The following is a 19,145-nucleotide window of genomic DNA, read 5'->3' on the forward strand; positions in this document are numbered from 1 at the left end:
GATTCAGCCACTGATAAAACTGCAGTTGTGTAATTCCAGTTTCGCTCTAGTGCAATTTATATATGTCTAGCATTGAAAGGTTTGACTCTCGATGATTTGAAGAATGAATGCGAAATACTTAGCATATATTCATTCACTTTTAAGCGTGGTATTTTCGTCTGGGTATTTTCTTGCGAATGTTTGTTTTTATTATGATTTGCTCAGCATGTCTGCGTCACGGCGGTTTCTTCTTTTTGCAATGTTTATGTTTTGGTCTGGCCAGTGCTGACCCTGAACTTGGAGTCGTACCGGATTTGCATATTACAAGCGAGAGGTTTCGCCGCCAAGCCTCCAAAAAATTCGTCGAACACTTTCAAAGGCCAAATTTGGAATTTTGGCAATTTTTCGCCCCAGCCTTGAAGAGCGAAGAAAACAGGAAGTGGTCATTTTTTTGCCTGACTTTGCATTAATTAGCGCAAGAAGTGCTTCTACATGTGACTTGCGCGCGTCATCGACTCAGCTGATCTATTATTATCGGTTTCACGTGACGCCCATGATTTTTTTTCGCTTTCCCATCGCCTTTTTGGTCTATCTCCCGTTGAAATTTGAATGTCGGCCAAGAGAAGATCTAAGTACAGTCTTTTTATTATCACTGTTTGGGGGGCGTTGACATGATTTCGATTCGATAATGAGAACGAACCGACACGATCCAATTTGTTATGACGCGATTATGATGCACAAAAGCAGGTATATAAAGATGTGTTCGCGAATGAAATTTTCCACTCGCGTCGATGCGAAAAAATCGGTTGGATTTCGACTTTTAATTTAGACAGATAGAGTAATCGATAGAAAAAATAATTGACAGTTAATAGCTGTCATATTTTTTCTATCGAGTTTGATATATAGCTGTACCCTCTGTCCAATTATGTTGAGCTGATGTGAGGCTTTGTCATAAGTAGTTCGGTAATCCAATCGATCTCGTTCACGTAAATGGTTTCAGCGTGAATTTCCTTGTTGCGTAAATGCAATTCAATTGAATGTCGAATGATGCAACTAATCAATGGTACATATAAGGCATCAGCAGACACAACTAAAATTTGAACGCAGCCCGCAGAATTTTCTGGGGCATAATGAGATTTGTTGGACATTGAATACCGCATGCACAAATTTGTGCATTTTGTTATTTCAACATAATCACAAAAAACGCATGTTAAACTAAGTTATTTATTTAGCCTTGTAGCTAAAGATCATATTAACTAAAATAGTTCAAAAATATAGATATCATACTCTTCGTCTCATTTATTTCTCTAGTTAAACACATTTCGAGTCACTTTTTTATTACTTACGCACATTCATCAATCCCTAACTTATGTTCAGTTTTACTGCTAATATTTTACCTTAAAATCGTCTCGACCTGTTTAACCATTTTCGTGCCATGGTATTTTTCGTACTAAACGAACCCAATGCCAGCTATTTTTATAATTAAAAAATATGTTTCAAGTGTTAACGACTTGACAAGGTAGTACGAATTAGGCATGCAATGCAAATGCACAGTAGTAGCTTAAAATGGCCGCTGCAGTTTTTAGGCAGTGAAGGGTTCATTATGTCTGTTACTTACATGTGTACAAATGGACTAGCATTTGATAAAATTGTTTCAGATGCTTCTTAATCAAGTCAGACACACTGGTATGAATGATGGGTAATTTTGTCAATCATCATCTTATACCCACACCATGAATGCCATATAAACATGGTAGAAAAATTATTATGCCTTTTTTTTTATTTAATAATTAATAAGATTTTCACAACAACAAAAAATAGCTATTATTTGATTAAAAAAATGCTACACACATTTTTATGAATAGGAATTGTTTTAAAAAGATCATATTTTCTGTAGTTCATAACATGTTTCCTGTATCGTAATTTATTTGGATGCGATTTAACAGGGAATTATTTAAAGAGATATGTGCATTTAAATAAATACTTTGTTCCATAAAACGAATTATTTGTGCATTTATGTAAGGTAAATCTTAATGCACAAACAAATCGCTTTATGGAACAATTATTTTATATATTGCTCATTTAAATTTTCCTTTAGTTTGTATCTAAAATGCTCGTTTTCTTAACATATAGTCGTTACTATTTATGATTTAAATTCATATTTTATAATTAACTTTAATTAATTTTCTTTACAGCTTTCAAATTTCAAGAGAACCTGCTTAAGACCATGATCCAGATTGAAAACACTTTCTTCGAATTGGCCTCTTCTTGTCAGCGAGACTGTCTCATCATTTGCGACAGGGGTGCCATGGATGCCAGCGCTTGTAAGTTAAAAATTGTATGAATTTTATATTTATGATTGAAGCTGTTTATTTAAAACTATTTTAAATCTACAGTCATATCCAAAGAGAAATGGGAAGTGTTAATATCGAATAACAAATGGAACAATGTGGAATTAAGGGACAACAGGTACAGCCATATCGTCCACATGGTTTCCGCTGCTAACGGAGCAGAGCATTTCTATTCGACTGATGTATGTATTCCATACTATATATAGAATGAATCACCAACATTCAATTGTTTAATTATTGTTCTAGGATCACGCTTGCAGATCCGAGGGTCTGGAACTTGCCAAAGAGCTCGATTATAACGCGGCTGCTGCTTGGGTCGGCCATCCCTATTTTGACGTCATCGATAACTCGACCGATTTCGAGTCAAAGATCAAGCGGATGATTGCTTGCGTATGCCAAAAGATCGGACTGGACACTGGCGACCGGTTGTTGTGCAATTCGAGAAAGCTGAAGTTCTTGGTGAGGGGTCCGCTGCCGCCCGTGGAAGAATTCCCTCCGTTCCAAGACTTCGACGTCGTCCACAATTACCTGCAGTCGAACGGCAGAAAGATACAGGCCCGGCTGAGAAAACGGGGCCAGAAGGGCCACTGGTCTTACATCCACACCATCAGGAGGCCGCAAGTGTACGGTCAGACGGTCGAAGTCAAGACACAGCTTACGCACAGGGACTACTTGAACATGCTGTCCCAAAAGGACGACACTCATTTTACGATATTCAAGAAGAGAAGGTGCTTCATCATAAACAATCAATATTATCAGTTGGATATATACAAAGAGCCCGGGCATCCAAGGTAGTGCATCTCCGTTTTATTTTATCGGTATTAAATTTAAAAAATATGACTTAAAATTTTGCGTTTAGGTGTCAAGGTTTGATGCTGCTCGAGACGTATAGCGCTCACGAGAAAAAGCAACTCTTGGAGCTGTTGCCGACGTTTTTGAAGATCGAGAAAGAAGTCACAGGAACGCCCGATTATTCAATGTTCAACTTGTCGCTGAAGGAAGACTGGAACAATTCGAAACTGTTCTGTCGCGATCTCTCCGTTAACGGTTAGTATGAGTCGGTTTACGTTGACAATGAAGTCTTATTAACAATGTCGTTATTAACAAAGTGAGCCAGGTGTTGATTTGTCAAGTGAGCCAGGAGGGTCTTTAGTGAGTATTGTGAGTTATTAAAGGATAAACCCTTTGTTTATTCAGATCCTCTTTGTAATATGGAGACTCACATACCAGTCATAGTAGGAATCATACATTTCATTATAGGATGGTAGTTAATGATGTTTTATTATCAATAAATGTCCCTTGAACTGTACTATAAAATGGTATAAACTTCACCTGTAGATCGCTGTATAACAAGATTTTTGCCACAAAGATAACTCGATTTGAGTTAAAAAATCGTTTTTAATTACATTTGTGGCTTAAAAAGGTACAGTGTAATTTAACCTAAGGTGTCCTTTTAGATAAAACTATATGCTGATTCAGTGTAGAATTTGATTGAACTCTTAATTTGGAGTGAAAATAAATTGAATGTTACGTTTCAGGTAAAGATGAGACACTTTTGAACAACCTGAAGAAGATCCAACTCAATGGAACGCCAGAGAACAATCAAACGTATATGACAAACGGTGATTCTTCGCATCAAGATTCCGAAGGCAACAAGTGCAACGGGAAAGCGTGCCAGGGCATGTCTAACGGTGTCAGCAAGATGAACGGAACAGTTTAATTTGTCCTATATTTCTTAGTCCATTTTTTGACTTATGATTTAATGTAAATTTTTATACATATCAATTATTTGTGGCAATTTCAATATTTACAGATGAATTTTTATTTGTTTCAATTGATTTGTCAATCAAGAGTGTTTTAAATGTATGATATATTATAATTGTGTGCGCGCGAGCGAGAGTGCCACATTCTTCGATATGATTTTTACATCAATTAATTATTTTATCAGCGTATTTTTAGTTTCGATCTGATTCACGAATCTTTGCAATGTTTTGTAGATTCAAAATTTAGGCATTGTACGTGCGTCAAAATAATCTTTCCAATTGCAAGTAAATGTGTCTATAATGAAAATATATTTGATGTTTAAATATTGGTAGAGTTACCTAATTATTGCGTAATAAAAATTATATTTTCTTAAGGTGTGTTAAGAGACGTTTTTCGTGTTAAAATTTTTGTCAATCTGCGAGCTATTGTAACAGAGACAACTTGGAGAATTGTGGAGCTGTGAAAATTCAATGTTTTTTTTATTATATGCCATTGGTTCTCTATCTTTTATTCTCAAAGGCGTATAACAATCAAATCATTTTAATATATAATTTCAAGTGGAGATGAAAATATAACATATTATAGTTAGACGGTTGCAATGAAAATTCAATTCTTAAACGGGCCAAGCGCATGACTCTGTACCATCTCCAAGGTGTCTCTAGTTGAAAATGTATACAGAAAGTAACTGGGTGTTTTTTTTTATTAAAAAATCTATTTATATTATTATTAAATAAAGAATTAAAACCAAAAAAATATTGAATATGAAAAACATATTTTTTTACAAAATATACAATCGAAAGTGCATGTCTGCTATGAAATTATTACATACGTTGAGATGAAATCAATGATTCGTATCCTCGTATCGAGGCGGGGAAGTAAATCGAGATTCATTCGTACAAACTCATAAAAGAGAATCGTTTTTATTGTTTACAATTTAATTTATTTATGATTTATGATGAGACATGTGACTTGCTTCATAATTATCGATGAATGTATTTATTTATTTAAAAACGTAGATTCTTAACTTTTTTGCTCTCGTAATAGTCGCAGCAATAATGTTTTACCAATTGTATTGATAATGTAATTTATTGATGTTTAGGATTACGAAGAACACTTCAACTGATAGATGCTTTTATCGGTGTTATATGATTTTTTTCTTAATACATATATCAAAAGTGTAACATTTGTTAACCTCATTAGTGAATTCAGATGTTCTGCTTTCTATAGGCTGTGATGCGAGTACTTTATATAAATGTATGTGTAGAGTTTTAATTAAAAAAAGTCAGTCTCTTGTAAATAAAATATATATATGTATATATATATATATATTTTAAAATGAACTTAATCCGTCTTATGATGAAAAATTTAATCAGTCCACGGACTTATATCGTAGAGTGATACTTTCGACTTTTTAAATGTTATTTGTTGATTTATTTGGGTACTTATATTGTGTCATAATGCGTTCGCCGAAGTCGGCGCAAAGCAGACGTTTTTGTATATCATTTTAAAGTATCGAATCGATCCTAGTTCTTAGGACGTTCGGTTTAATCAATTATTGTATACGTTTTAATTGAACTTAAACGAATGATTTTCTTTCGATTATATTTTATCAGATGAATCTCATTTCTAAAAAATAAAATTATGCTTGGAATACTTGTTTTTTTTTTACCTATCTATTTATTTGACGAGAGATAAATGAAAAAGACAGTTGATCAACAAAACTCTTTAGTCTCGATTCGATTGAAACAAAGTGTAATACATATATTAAACGCATTTAATCTAGGAAGAGCGGCGATATTTGACCTAATTTGGTTTTAATTTATTGTGCTTATAGAATTTCATCACTTTTTTGCTCGGAACGACGTTATCGCCTAATCCGGGCCTTTTCTTTTTATTATTTCGCTTTCCGTCTTGTGGATCCATTCCGTTGTAGCTCTCGGATATGTTTTGATTCGAGCCGGAAGACGCTTTCGTATTGTTTTTGTCAGACTAAAAAATAAATCAGTTACGTAACTCACGTTTAAAAGATATATATTATAATTATGATACCTCATCATCGGCGTCTTTGTTTTTGTATAAATCAGTGTCGTGAGCGAAAGTACACGTATGTCCGAAACGACACCTGCCTTTACGATAGTTCCAGCATATCTTTTTCCCGTTGATTGTTTGTACTTTGTCTTTGGGTTGAACCTGAGCAAATAAATATTTAGAAAATGTACAATCAATTAGATATATACCATAAGGTGAACAGATTTTGAAAATATCAAACGACATTAAAATGTTAAAAGGTCATCTTAGTTTTATTTTTCGAGGAGAATAAAGAAGCACAAATTGCTGTGGGAGCTAAAATGTCATTTCGAAAATTTTTGTTTAAAGGTTAACTGAAATTTTTTAAGAAAAAATTACTACGGGAGCTCATCAAATTTGTCTTTTTGGTAATTTTGTTCAAGGAGGACGTCTGGTATGCAGTACCATTTTAACATGCTTTTCTAGTATCGCCTTTTTAGCATTTTCCGCTTCGACGAATGGATTGTTGAAAACGGAATTCTTCGACGACGTTGAATTATCAAAGTTCGGCTTGGGGAGCTTCGACACCGAGTCTTCTTCGGCGTAGACGATCGGTTCGTTAGAAGCCGGGTATTCCGGCTCTGGCGCCGCTTCCTCGTCGTCGGAGCGCTCGGACTCTGAATCGGAAGACGAGTCTTCATAGTCCGGAACCAGCGAGTTCATAATGGAAGCGGAAATACAATTTCTAAGTATACGAATTCATCTCGATAGAGATGTTTACGATCGCCGGAATAAATTTGACGTTTCCTCGAAAATGGCGCGGCGTCCTAAGCCATCGTTGTAATGACCATGGCCCAACGTAGTTTCCTTTTTATTTTTAGATCAATATCTTTCTAATATTATATTGCATTATAATTATTTTATTATTAATAATTATCGTTTATTATTAAACATATAAAAAACACATAAAACATTTTTAATAAAATATTATAATAATAATGTTATGTTTCAACATTAAATACAAAATATTATCTATTTCTAATTTTATTAAATACTCGACTAATAATATTTCATTTTTTAATAAAAAAAAGAAAAGTTTTATTTGTGTTTTTAAAGTTCAGCATGTTTTTTTTCAATTTTGTATAGCTTTTACAGGTCCAATCTGTTTCAATTTGGTATAGCTTTTACAAGGCCAGTATGTGAATGTTCAATGCCCTGTGCTCTAAAATAACAAAGATCATTTGGGAAAATTTTCCTTAGAAAACTAAAAAAAAGGTCGTTACGGAAAATTTTGTTTTAAAACCATCTCAGGTTTATTATGCGCGAAAATTAGCGTAAATCTGATAACACTGACGTGAAGGTGACACATTATGTTGGTGGACTTACAACGGCCGGTGCTGCCTCGTACACCGTGCATATTTCAAATGTAAGCAGGTAACTATATCTCTTAATAAATACTACTGCAGCGGCTTGATTTACGTCTAATTGCCACTCGTTACAATTCGTTACTAAAGTTCAAATTACATATTTGAAATTTTTTCAAGGAATCGAAGAGATATCAGTATAGTGTTAAATATAATCAAATGACGCCCTCATTCAGAATATATATACATATAGTCCATATTTCGGGCTGTGTGCAAGAAAGCTTTATGCAAGATATATTCGTCAGTTTTTAATTGAATTTTTACTTTTAAGTCGTTCATCGGAACCACTTAGTTGAGAGTGAAATTAAATTTGTCGTAAGTACTTGTTAAAAGCGTAATAAACACTATTTTTGCGTTAAAGTATTTGTGACAAAACAACATACAAAAAAAATATATAAATATTAATATACAAAAATACAAATGTATCCAAAATATTCAAAAATATTTATTTATTCAAAATTAATTGTGATTAATGATGTTAAGACAAAGTTTAATATATTTTGGACAAATCAAGTTTCTGACTGATACAGTTTTCTTTAAAATTTTAATCTTGAAAAATTCGTCAAAAAACGTTGCATTATCAAATCTTAATGCTGCTAGTTGTTCAATATTTTCTGTTTCCAAATGTCAGTGATTTTTTATAAGGTGGCTTTCATAAGAGAGTAGTTGCGCGCAATGTAAATGCAACCTTAAATTCAATTAAGCTTTGAAATGTTTATATCTAAAAATGTGTCAATCTGTTTTTTACGTATTTTCCATTTCCGAATTTTCCCATCGCCGTTTATTCCCACCCAAAATTCCGTTTTTTTCTGGAAATGAGCAGGGTTTATTCCGCCGGTACATCTCTACTAATGTGTGCTCAGAACCGTTTGCATATGCTCAGAGCCGGCCTTGTAAAGTTTACAATAAGCCAGATTTTCGTATAAGTTTTTATTCGAGTTTATTTGTAATAATTCGGATGAGAATTGCGATATTGAGAGAATGCATGTAAATTGCGCGAAATAGTGCAGCGCATGGCCGCTAATCAGCGCGTGTTGTGGTGCGGGCCAACTAGCGGCTGAAAGAGCTATCAGGTTGGCGCGCCTGCAGAGGCGGCCAGCGGCAGAGACAGCGGCGGCGTCTCTCGCGTCTCGCGTCGTTCTTCGAAAAGTCGGACGCCGAGTCGCTCGCGACAGAGCCCGCGCCTTCCAGGTGCTCCCAGGCGCGCGACCGCCGCCAGCTCAGCCGGGATGGCGTCGGACGCCGAACTAGACGGCTCCGTGGCAGGTGAGCGACCGCCGCCCCCTCGCCCCTTCACCCCCGCGCGCCCCCTCGCTCCGACGTAACCTCAAACGTCCGCGTCCAAGTCGGGGGGCGGCTTGCAGCTCGCGGCGGAAGGCGACGCGAAACGCTCAGGCGGCAAAAGCGCCGCCACCCCCTCCGCCCCCTCCCCCGCTGCCCCCCGATTGAACGGTGACCCCTGTTAGGCCTGCGCCCCGTCGTCTTTCACTCTACCTTCGCTGGTTCGCCGGCGTTTCGAAAACGCCGGGACGCGCTAATTAGCATACAGCCTCCGGAGCGCGTCATGGCGACCTCGCTCCGCGGCGACGCGCTTTTCGCGGAACGTCAACCGGCCGATGCGCCCCCCGCCGTTTGCCGCCCACCGCCCGCGTGCACCCTTAACCGTCGAAGATTATCGGCAGACGTCGGAAAAGTGCATATTGCACATTCGATCGCGATTTTCGCGTCTTTGTTTCGCGACACCCCCCACCCCCGGCCGCTTTTAATTTTCGTTATGTCGAGCGTGCGGGACTTTCTTTACTTTTCTAGATCGACCGATAATTACCTAGTACGACTCGAACGCGCCAACTATTTCAAAATATAACATTTTTACTGTTTATTTTCACCCATCTTAACTTGGTATGATCGGATTTTTAAAAAACACATCGTCAAGGTCAACTTGATAGTGCATCTAGTCTAGTGTAACTAGTAAATTTAATTATCGATTCGCACTTTTAATTAGCTATTATGGTTGTGATATAAAATTTCAAAACCATTTTTTTTAAATTATTCAAATCAATAATTAATGCAATTTAGTTGCAACATTACAACCATAAAACAGATTATTTAATATCAACACCTATCAAAATAACATAAGCCATCATAAATCAATGAAAAAATTTAATTATTTGTTATAAGCCCAAGTGCTATATAATGTATTTACCCATTCGATCAGTGTTATTATAGTAAATAGAAGAAAAATTACAATCCTAAATAACTGATAAAATTATTCAGTGACATCCTGATACAGAGTACTAGATTATCATTAAGTACTTTTTAAAGCAAACAAATTAAATAATTAGAATAATAATCGAATCTGTCGGAATTTTATCTACTTTTCCTGGATTTTCCATATCGCTATTCTTAAATAAGATCGTGATGAATGTTTAAAAAGGTATAATAATAGTTACAAATGTGGCAAAATCGAAAAATAGCTGGAAAATTAAAATTATCACAGACCTGTGAATGAAATAATAGTCAGTCCTTATAGGATAATCATAATAGTTGAGAAAAGCAAAGCCAATTTTGATTGTTATATCTTTGAAAGAGAAACCTTTAATTACGTTGATCTGAATGTGTGCTAAAAATAAATGTTAGCCTATTTCACTGTCAACATTCGTCACTGATGCTGACAATTATTTAACTGCAGTTTGTCACAGTATATATGTCATCAGCTCTAAATCCAGGTTCTCTCCGTCTCATACAGGTATATATTCTTCAGGCGAAATTTCTGCAGTGTTAATATTGTATAGCAACTGTGATGATTTCATAAACTCAAATCGATTTCCTGAATGGTCCGAGAGGTGGCAGATGTTGATCACTGATAAGTTTTAGATTTTGTCTTAAAATATTTGATTTTATGTGACATAATGGGAAGTATTTGCCATCCATATAAAGCAGGGCTATGGAGTTATTTAAAATTTTATTGACTCCGATTTAAACAATTTTAATAAGATTATTTTTTGTTACCATTTAATTAATAGCAATAAAAATAATGTCAACGATTTTCAAATTATTAAAAAATATACATAATATACCTTAGGTAGAATAAATAATAATAAAATTTAATAGTTACTCGCAAGGGAAAAAGCTTATTTCATTGCTTTTATTTTGCCAATTTGACTAAATCTAATTTTAAATATTTAATAATACTACATCTAAATTTAATATTTTTGTCTGTGATTTAAACTGAATTAGATCTTAAAAAAAAATATTTCTTTTAATAAGTCAGCATTTATGGGAGCTCTTAAATCAGATTTGATTATTTTAAACAGTTCTCGATCGCAGTACTTGCTTAAAAATGACTCAAAAATATCTGGCACAGACCCACCCTTTCCTATGCAGTGGTATAAAAAAAATGCAGCCGTTGTAATACAATTAAAAACATTCGTACAAATTAAATTTTAACTTTAATTTTTTCGAGAAATTTGCTGATTTTTGAGATGAGAATTCACAAAATATAAAACTTGGGCATGACCGGGAAGGGGCGAAGCGCGAAAAATAAACAGTCTTCAGCGCATAAATGTGTTAAAGAAAATTATAAAAAGAGTCAATAGTTGATTTTTTACAACTTCGATTCCACAACTCTGATAGTCTTATTTTTTCTGAACTTTTATTTCGAAAATCGTAATCAACAGAATAATTAGGGAAATACGAGCATTATCAATTCAATGTACATATACCTTTTCACGATTTGGTAATAACGAAAATTGAAGGCTCTATGTGCCACACAACCAGTAACAGTGAAGTCAGCAATGACTTTAGAAATATTAATGATATATGTAACTTGCTGAGGTGGCAATGTTTTACAATATTTTTACTCTCTTGTAGCCGAAGAGGAAGTCGAAGATGATGGCCCTTTGGAGAATTCGGGCGAATCGGACGATGGACAGCCAAAGGTAGATATTTACCACAAACGGTCGAGTTTGTATACTTTTTTTTTTGCAAATTCAATTTGTTAAATGATTAATAAGGAGGATGATGATTATTCTCTCGAGGATGTTCGAAAAAAGAAGAAAGGCAAGAAACGGAGAGCGCGAAGCGATGATAAAAAGGGCCGTAAAAAGAAGAAAAAACGCAAGAATGAAAGTGAAGAGGTAAATATTTTTTTATGATTTTCTAATATTATATATTTCGAATCGATGGATGAGTGAAACTTATAAAAAAAATTCTAGGAGAGCGAGTTTGGTGCGGAAGAGGGCGCCGAAGCTGGCGACAGCGATTATGCGCTGAGCGCGGTCTCCAACAGCAAGAAAGGACGCGCTGCCAAACAGAAGACTAGCGCTCGATCTGTACCTTCCACTCCTTCGGCTACTTCTTCCGATCCGGGTTCGGGTATTGATACGCTTAATATTATTGACGCTCTTAATTGAACCACAGTTTTAAAGGCTTCTATTTATACAGGTATGCCTACTATCGAAGAAGTGTGCTCTTCGTTCGGCTTGACGGATGTCGACGTTCAGTATTCGGAAACTGACTTAGAAAACTTGACTACTTACAAATTGTTCCAACAACACGTGCGACCGTTGTTGGTCAAAGAAAATCCAAAGGTAGCATTAATTCTATTGCTGTGCTGTGGCTGTGCGAAAATTATTAATGATCTATTTATAATAGGTTCCGATGTCAAAATTGATGATGTTGGTTGCCGCAAAGTGGCGCATGTTCAGCGAATCTAATCCTCATCTCGGAGGCGGTAATATGGCAGGCGGTGGTTCAGAAGAAAACACGAATAACTCCGTTATGTCAGAGTATACGCCGAAACCGTCTAGAGCTAGTCGCGCTGCTGCTAACCAATCTAAGGTAGTTTAAAAAACTTTATTTTATTTACGAAAACTTTTTTAAAATTTTTTCGATTGAATACATATTTAATAATTCATGATTATTATGTAGATTTTAAAATACAATTTTAAATTAAATATCCTGTGTTGAATGATAAAAACAGAAATAAGTTGTAGTGTTGTAATAATATGATTAAACTTTTTTATTTAGAATGATGATAATTTGGATGAAATCGAAGATGAAGACGACGACGGAAGCGATAGTATCAAAGGTCGCGGAAGACGTACTAAAACACAGACAGCAACCTCAACTAGAGGAAGAAAACCGTCGCGAAAACCAAAAGTTCCTCCATTGAAGATTAAATTTGGAAAGCGAAAGAGAGCCAGTAGCGTGAGTTTTATTCTTTGAATTGTATATATATAAAAATTATATGAGTAACTTTTATTTTAATATAAAAAGGAGGAAGATCCGGAAGCGAGCGGTGGTAATTCGGACTCTGATGCTGAATTCGAGCAGATGCTGGCGGAAGCGGAGGATTCTGAAGTCAAAGCTGCGCCTGCCCCTAGCCGAAGCGCTAATAATGAAACTGTGGAGGAAACGGTCGCTGCGCCGCCCACGGAAGGCCCGGACGGCGAACCGCTTCCTCGTCGCAAAGCGAAAACTAAGATCGGAAACAAGAGCAAGAAGAAGAAAAAGTTAAAAATGACCAACAAATTTCCCGAAGGTCCTGATGGCGAACAAGAGCATCAAGATTATTGCGAGGTTAGAATCTTATCTGTGTCACTTTATATTTTATTGCACCTGGAAATTTATATTTTAATGTGTACATTTTAGGTATGTCAACAAGGGGGTGAAATCATCTTGTGCGACACTTGTCCGAGAGCTTATCACTTGGTGTGTTTGGAACCTGAACTCGAAGATACGCCTGAAGGACGTTGGTCTTGTCCTCACTGCGAAGCCGAAGGCAATAATGATCAGGACGACGACGACGAACATCAAGAGTTTTGCAGGTAATATTTGAGTTATTTTAAAATTTTAATCTTAACGTATTTAATTTATATTGAATTGTATCTATAGAGTTTGCAAAGACGGCGGAGAGTTGCTTTGCTGCGATTCTTGTCCATCTGCTTATCACACTCATTGCCTCAATCCTCCTTTGGATGAAATTCCAGATGGAGATTGGAAATGTCCTCGTTGTGGTGTGAGTATATAAAAATACGGTTAATATATAGTATAAAATTGTTTTAATATAAATCATGATTTTTATTCAGTGTCCACCGCTCAGTGGAAAAGTGGCAAAGATTTTGACCTGGAGGTGGACGGAAACTCCTTTGAACGGAAACTCTGCCAACGCTAATAAGAAGGGAGGGCCACAAAGGAGACGAGAATTTTTTGTCAAATGGGTCGATCAGTCGTATTGGCATTGCGATTGGATATCAGAATTACAGTTAGACGTGTTCCATCCTTTGATGTTCAGAATATACAGTCGAAAATACGACATGGAAGATCCGCCAAAATTGGAAGAGCCTTTGGACGAATCCGACGGCAGGTATAAGAGATTGAACAAACATAGAGATAAACGAATAGAGGCAGATAAACAGGAGAAAATACTGGAAGAGAAATTCTATAGGTACGGTATTAAACCTGAATGGTTGCAAATTCACCGTGTCATAAATCACAGGACGCTCAGAGACGGTACTACAATATATCTTGTAAAGTGGCGCGACTTGCCTTACGATTTGGCCACGTGGGAGGGCGAAGGCGCCGACATTCCCTTGTTGAAAACTACGATCGAATATTATATGGACTTGAGGACGGCTTGTTCGGCTGACGGTCCTCGTAAAGGCAAAAAGGGAAAACCGGGTCGAAAGAGCAAAGGAAAAGAACTGGTGGAGGACGAAGACAGAGTGTCGCAGACTCGTCGCTATACGGCTCCTCCGGAAAGACCGACCACAGACCTAAAAAAAAAATACGATCAACAGCCGTCCTTTTTGAACGAGACCGGTATGCAGTTGCATCCTTATCAATTGGAAGGTATCAACTGGCTTCGTTACTCGTGGGGTCAGGGCATCGATACTATTCTCGCCGACGAGATGGGCTTGGGAAAGACCATCCAGACTGTCACATTCCTTTATTCGTTATATAAGGAAGGTCATTGCAAAGGACCTTTCCTCGTCTCCGTACCTTTATCCACAATTATTAATTGGGAACGAGAGTTCGAACTGTGGGCGCCCGATTTCTATTGCATCACTTACGTAGGAGACAAAGATTCTCGTGCGGTGATTCGCGAGAACGAACTTTCCTTCGAAGAAGGAGCTAACCGCGGCGGCCGTCCGTCAAAAATCAAAGCTAGTTCCATCAAATTCAACGTGTTGCTCACTTCGTACGAATTGATCTCCATCGATTCTGCGTGTTTAGGCTCCATCGAATGGGCAGTCCTCGTCGTGGACGAAGCTCATCGTCTGAAAAGCAACCAGTCTAAATTCTTCCGTTTGCTCGCCGGTTATAACATAAATTATAAGTTACTGTTGACCGGTACTCCTTTGCAAAATAACTTGGAGGAACTCTTCCATTTGCTCAACTTCTTGAGCAAAGATAAATTCAACGATCTGTCCGCTTTCCAAAACGAATTCGCCGACGTTTCTAAGGAAGAACAAGTTAAACGTCTTCACGAAATGTTAGGACCCCACATGCTTCGAAGATTGAAGGCCGACGTGCTTAAAAATATGCCTTCGAAATCTGAGTTCATCGTCAGAGTCGAATTGTCACCGATGCAGAAGAAATATTATAAATATATTCTCACTCGTAACTTCGAAGCGCTCAATCCTAAGAGCGGCGGTCAGCAAGTCTCACTTTTGAACGTAATGATGGATCTGAAAAAATGTTGCAATCATCCATATTTATTCCCCGCCGCCTCGGAAGAAGCGCCTATTACTATGCACGGAAATTACGAAACTCAAGCTTTGATCAAAGCTTCCGGTAAGCTGGTGTTGCTTTGTAGAATGTTGAGGCAACTTAAAGAACAAGGCCACAGAGTGCTCATATTCTCTCAGATGACGAAAATGCTCGATATTTTGGAGGATTATCTAGAAGGCGAAGGATATAAGTATGAGCGAATCGACGGTGGAATCACTGGGTCGCTTCGTCAAGAAGCTATCGATCGATTCAACGCACCCGGAGCGCCTCAGTTTGTATTCTTGCTGTCTACGAGAGCGGGAGGTCTCGGCATCAACTTGGCTACTGCTGATACTGTAATCATTTACGATTCGGATTGGAATCCTCATAATGATATTCAAGCTTTTTCAAGAGCTCATAGGATAGGCCAAGCCAACAAAGTGATGATATATCGCTTCGTCACGCGTAACAGCGTGGAGGAGAGAGTCACGCAGGTGGCTAAGAGGAAAATGATGTTGACTCATCTGGTTGTGCGTCCAGGAATGGGCGGTAAAGGTACAAATTTCACAAAACAGGAATTGGACGATATTTTACGGTTCGGTACTGAGGAACTTTTCAAAGAAGACGAAGGAAAGGAAGAAGAAGCTATTCATTACGACGATAAGGCTGTGAGCGAACTGTTGGATAGGTCTAATTTGGGTATAGAGCAGAAAGAATCGTGGGCGAACGAATATCTCAGCTCTTTCAAAGTGGCTTCTTACGCTACTAAAGAAGGGGACGGCGAAGAGGAAGTTGATACGGAAATTATCAAACAAGAAGCCGAGAATACGGATCCCGCTTATTGGATTAAACTGCTGCGACACCATTACGAGCAACAACAGGAGGATATTTCGAGAACGCTGGGTAAAGGAAAGAGAGTCCGGAAACAGGTCAATTATAATGACGGTGGAGTCGTACAGACGGAATCCCGCGAAGATTCCACTTGGCAAGAGAATGCATCCGATTACAATTCCGACTTCTCTCAAGGCACTGATGATGATAAAGAAGATGATGATTTTGATGAGAAGAATGATAACGGCGATTTGAGCAGACGAAGCAAGCGTCGCTTGGAGCGAAAGGAAGAGAGGGATCGACCCCTTCCGCCTTTGTTGGCGCGCGTCGGTGGCAATATAGAAGTTCTCGGTTTCAACGCTCGCCAGAGGAAATCGTTCCTCAATGCCATTATGCGATACGGTATGCCGCCGCAGGATGCGTTTAATTCTCAATGGTTAGTGAGAGATCTTCGCGGAAAGACAGAGAGAAACTTTAAGGCGTACGTGTCTTTGTTCATGAGGCATTTGTGCGAACCCGGCGCGGATAATTCTGAAACATTCGCTGATGGAGTTCCGCGTGAAGGTCTATCTAGACAGCATGTATTGACTCGAATAGGAGTGATGTCTCTCATAAGAAAGAAAGTACAAGAGTTTGAACACATTAACGGATATTATAGTATGCCAGAATTAATTAGGAAACCTTGCGAACCGATAAAGCCCGCTGGAAGCGCTGCTAATTCCACCACGGGCGGAGCTTCCGGCGGCGGCGAAAGCGCCGCACCTAGCCCTGCGCCTTCGTCTGCCACTCCGACTACGAGTGCGGCGCCTTCTCCGGCTCCCACCCCTACGCCCGCTCCCACCTTGGTACCTAGCCAACCGCCTACTTCAAGCGTAATCGATAAAGATGAATTAAAATCAGACGTTAAAGACGAAGAAAAAGCAGCTAGCAAAGATAACGCAGATGATAAGACGTCTGAAACACAGGATACCAAAGAAAAATCTGCTGTGGAATCAGATGACAAAGTTACAGCTGACGCCGCAGACGATACAAAAGAAGAAAGTACTCAAGACTCTAAAGATAAGATCGATGATAGTGTAGAAAAGGATAGGCGAATGTCGGTCGATGAAGAAGTCAGCGAAAAGGATGTTAAAAAATCTGACGCTGACATGGAGACGGATGCATCGGAAAAAACAGATAAAGACGAAAAATCCGACATTAAAGATAAGACTGCCGTACCAAAGGAAGAAGTTAAGGAAGAGAAGGAGGATAAGGCAGAGCAGGATAAAACTGAAAAAGCTAAGGACGAAAAGAAGGACATCAGCGACGATGATGATGTTGTGTTGGTTAAGGATGACGAAACTGACGTCAAGAAAGAAAAGGCGGAAGAAGACGAAGCCTTGAAGCTTGAAATTAAGAAACGTAAGTTCATGTTCAACATAGCCGATGGAGGCTTCACAGAATTGCACACGTTGTGGTTGAACGAAGAGAGAGCCGCTGCTCCCGGTAGAGAGTATGAAATTTGGCATCGTCGTCACGACTATTGGTTGCTCGCTGGTATCGTCACGCACGGGTATGGTAGATGGCAAGATATTCAGAATGATATTCGATTCGCTATCATTAACGAACCCTTCAAAATGGATGTCGGAAAGGGAAATTTCCTAGAAATCAAAAACAAGTTCCTGGCTAGGCGTTTTAAGGTATGCTTTATTAATATTTTATATACATATTATTTTATTGATACATTTTTTTTTTTATTAGCTTTTGGAGCAGGCTTTGGTGATAGAAGAACAACTCAGGCGAGCTGCGTACCTGAACCTGACTCAGGATCCTAATCATCCTGCAATGTCATTAAATGCTCGCTTCGCCGAAGTTGAGTGCTTGGCTGAATCGCATCAGCATCTGAGCAAAGAATCTCTCGCTGGAAATAAACCAGCTAATGCAGTTCTCCACAAAGTATGTATTGTCAATCATTCTCATTTTTTTGTGTTGCGTGTTATATATATTAATGTTTCATTGTAGGTGCTCAACCAACTCGAAGAGTTATTATCCGATATGAAGTCGGACGTATCTCGTCTCCCGGCAACCTTAGCGCGCATACCGCCCGTGGCGCAGCGGCTTCAGATGTCGGAGCGTTCCATTCTCAGCCGTCTTGCCGCTACCGCCGGTAATCCCGCGTCCGCCGGTCAGTACGGAATATGAGGTGTTTGATCAATTTGTTCTGATTTTTATGTATTTTTTCTTGTCTCGGAATATAGCTCAACAGATGTCTCAGTTCCCGGGCGGTTTCCAGGGCGGGGTACTGCCTGGCTTCTCGCCCGCAGCGGCCCCCGCCGCCACCTTCACTAATTTCCGACCACAGTATTCAGTTCCAGGTCAACCTGCGTCGTCGAGCAATCAGAGCGTACGTTCGTTTTGTTAATTCTTGTGCATTTTCGTTGTGATTTTTTTAATTTTATGATTTGTTATATATTTATTTGTGGTTGTTGTTATTTTTGTTTTTAGTAAGAAGGTGATAACACGTGTTGTGTGAGTGCGAGACGTAGTAGCGCTGACGGCAAGAACTTAGTATAATTTTTAATAAGATGGTTAGGTAAAAAGTATAATTTGGATTATTTCCAGCTCGTGAGGGGTTTTCATTTTAAAGTGATAGTAGTAAAACTGTGACTTAGTGTGAATTTTCGATGTATTTCCCCACTTCTTAAATGTAAGACGATAGCTTCTTTCCATTTTACATATATATTTTGTAATGTTAATTTATTGTGTTAACGAATATATTGTATAATTTTGTCCCTTATGATGAAGTAATTATATGTAAGATGACACTCATGTTATTCCACCTAAAAACATGCAATACATTTACATTAATTTATTCATCGCAAATTTGTTTTTATTCACTGCCCTTCTCTGATATTTTACCTCTCCCGTTAGCTCGAAGTAAGTATGTATTTAAGTCTTGTATCAATAAAACTCTCAGTAACTTTATATCTACAAGTATGCATGCATCTGTGTTATGAATGGAGGTATGCAAATATTTCTTCCCCTTTCCTACGGGATGCAGTAGGGGAGGCGAATCATATTGATTTTATTGGCTGAG

The 19,145-nt window shown here is 38.0% G+C and overlaps 3 protein-coding genes across 11 annotated transcripts in view; 2 read left to right on the forward strand and 1 right to left on the reverse strand.

Annotated features, from left to right (window-relative positions):
• Positions 1–5,745, forward strand: part of Ttd14 (TRPL translocation defect 14) — a 40,973-nt gene extending 35,228 nt beyond the window's left edge. For both annotated transcript variants that reach the window (XM_088201548.1, XM_088201547.1), the window contains 5 exons: positions 2,175–2,303; positions 2,376–2,512; positions 2,577–3,121; positions 3,190–3,377; positions 3,869–5,745. In XM_088201548.1, coding sequence (XP_088057674.1) covers positions 2,175–2,303; positions 2,376–2,512; positions 2,577–3,121; positions 3,190–3,377; positions 3,869–4,050 — 1,181 coding nt within the window. In that variant the 3' untranslated portion in view covers positions 4,051–5,745. The remainder of the gene's footprint in view (positions 1–2,174; positions 2,304–2,375; positions 2,513–2,576; positions 3,122–3,189; positions 3,378–3,868) is intronic.
• A 57-nt stretch (positions 5,746–5,802) lies between these two features.
• Positions 5,803–6,960, reverse strand: LOC148227798 (uncharacterized). Its single transcript, XM_088201549.1, has 3 exons — positions 6,567–6,960; positions 6,144–6,284; positions 5,803–6,083 (listed from the first exon to the last, which is right to left on the reverse strand). The coding sequence occupies exons 1-3, from the start codon at positions 6,822–6,824 to the stop codon at positions 5,898–5,900; spliced, it is 585 nt and encodes a 194-aa protein (XP_088057675.1). The 5' UTR covers positions 6,825–6,960; the 3' UTR covers positions 5,803–5,897.
• A 1,652-nt stretch (positions 6,961–8,612) lies between these two features.
• On the forward strand, positions 8,613–18,930 carry Mi-2 (chromodomain-helicase-DNA-binding protein Mi-2 homolog). 8 transcript variants are annotated; one of them, XM_088203023.1, is made up of 15 exons: positions 8,613–8,791; positions 11,396–11,463; positions 11,539–11,661; positions 11,740–11,899; positions 11,969–12,114; positions 12,179–12,364; positions 12,554–12,733; positions 12,803–13,105; positions 13,178–13,353; positions 13,421–13,544; positions 13,615–17,748; positions 17,810–18,004; positions 18,071–18,233; positions 18,307–18,452; positions 18,554–18,930. In XM_088203023.1, exons 1-15 carry the CDS (start codon positions 8,755–8,757, stop codon positions 18,554–18,556), a joined length of 6,144 nt encoding a protein of 2,047 aa, XP_088059149.1. In that variant the 5' UTR covers positions 8,613–8,754; the 3' UTR covers positions 18,557–18,930. The 8 variants fall into 8 exon arrangements, with proteins under 8 accessions (XP_088059149.1, XP_088059151.1, XP_088059150.1 ...); XM_088203025.1 differs by having other exon boundaries at positions 18,071–18,215; XM_088203024.1 differs by having other exon boundaries at positions 11,740–11,893.
• The last annotated feature ends 215 nt before the right edge of the window (positions 18,931–19,145 follow it).

Source organism: Plectrocnemia conspersa, unplaced genomic scaffold, assembly GCF_051122295.1.
Source record: "Plectrocnemia conspersa isolate PC_06_02 unplaced genomic scaffold, ASM5112229v1 ptg000013l, whole genome shotgun sequence".
Classification (NCBI taxonomy): Eukaryota; Metazoa; Arthropoda; class Insecta; order Trichoptera; family Polycentropodidae; genus Plectrocnemia; species Plectrocnemia conspersa.

Excerpts from the sequence above, each read along its gene's own strand:
- LOC148227798 (XM_088201549.1), bottom strand. The coding sequence starts at position 6,824 with ATGAACTCGCTGGTTCCGGACTATGAAGACTCGTCTTCCGATTCAGAG. Across the intron at positions 6,285-6,566 it reads TAGAAAAGCATGTTAAAATG|GTTCAACCCAAAGACAAAGT; the intron begins GTACTGCATACC and ends TTATTTGCTCAG. Across the intron at positions 6,084-6,143 it reads ACAAAGACGCCGATGATGAG|TCTGACAAAAACAATACGAA; the intron begins GTATCATAATTA and ends TTTATTTTTTAG.
- Mi-2 (XM_088203023.1), top strand. The coding sequence starts at position 8,755 with ATGGCGTCGGACGCCGAACTAGACGGCTCCGTGGCAG. Across the intron at positions 11,900-11,968 it reads TTCTTCCGATCCGGGTTCGG|GTATGCCTACTATCGAAGAA; the intron begins GTATTGATACGC and ends CTATTTATACAG. Across the intron at positions 18,005-18,070 it reads CTAATGCAGTTCTCCACAAA|GTGCTCAACCAACTCGAAGA; the intron begins GTATGTATTGTC and ends GTTTCATTGTAG.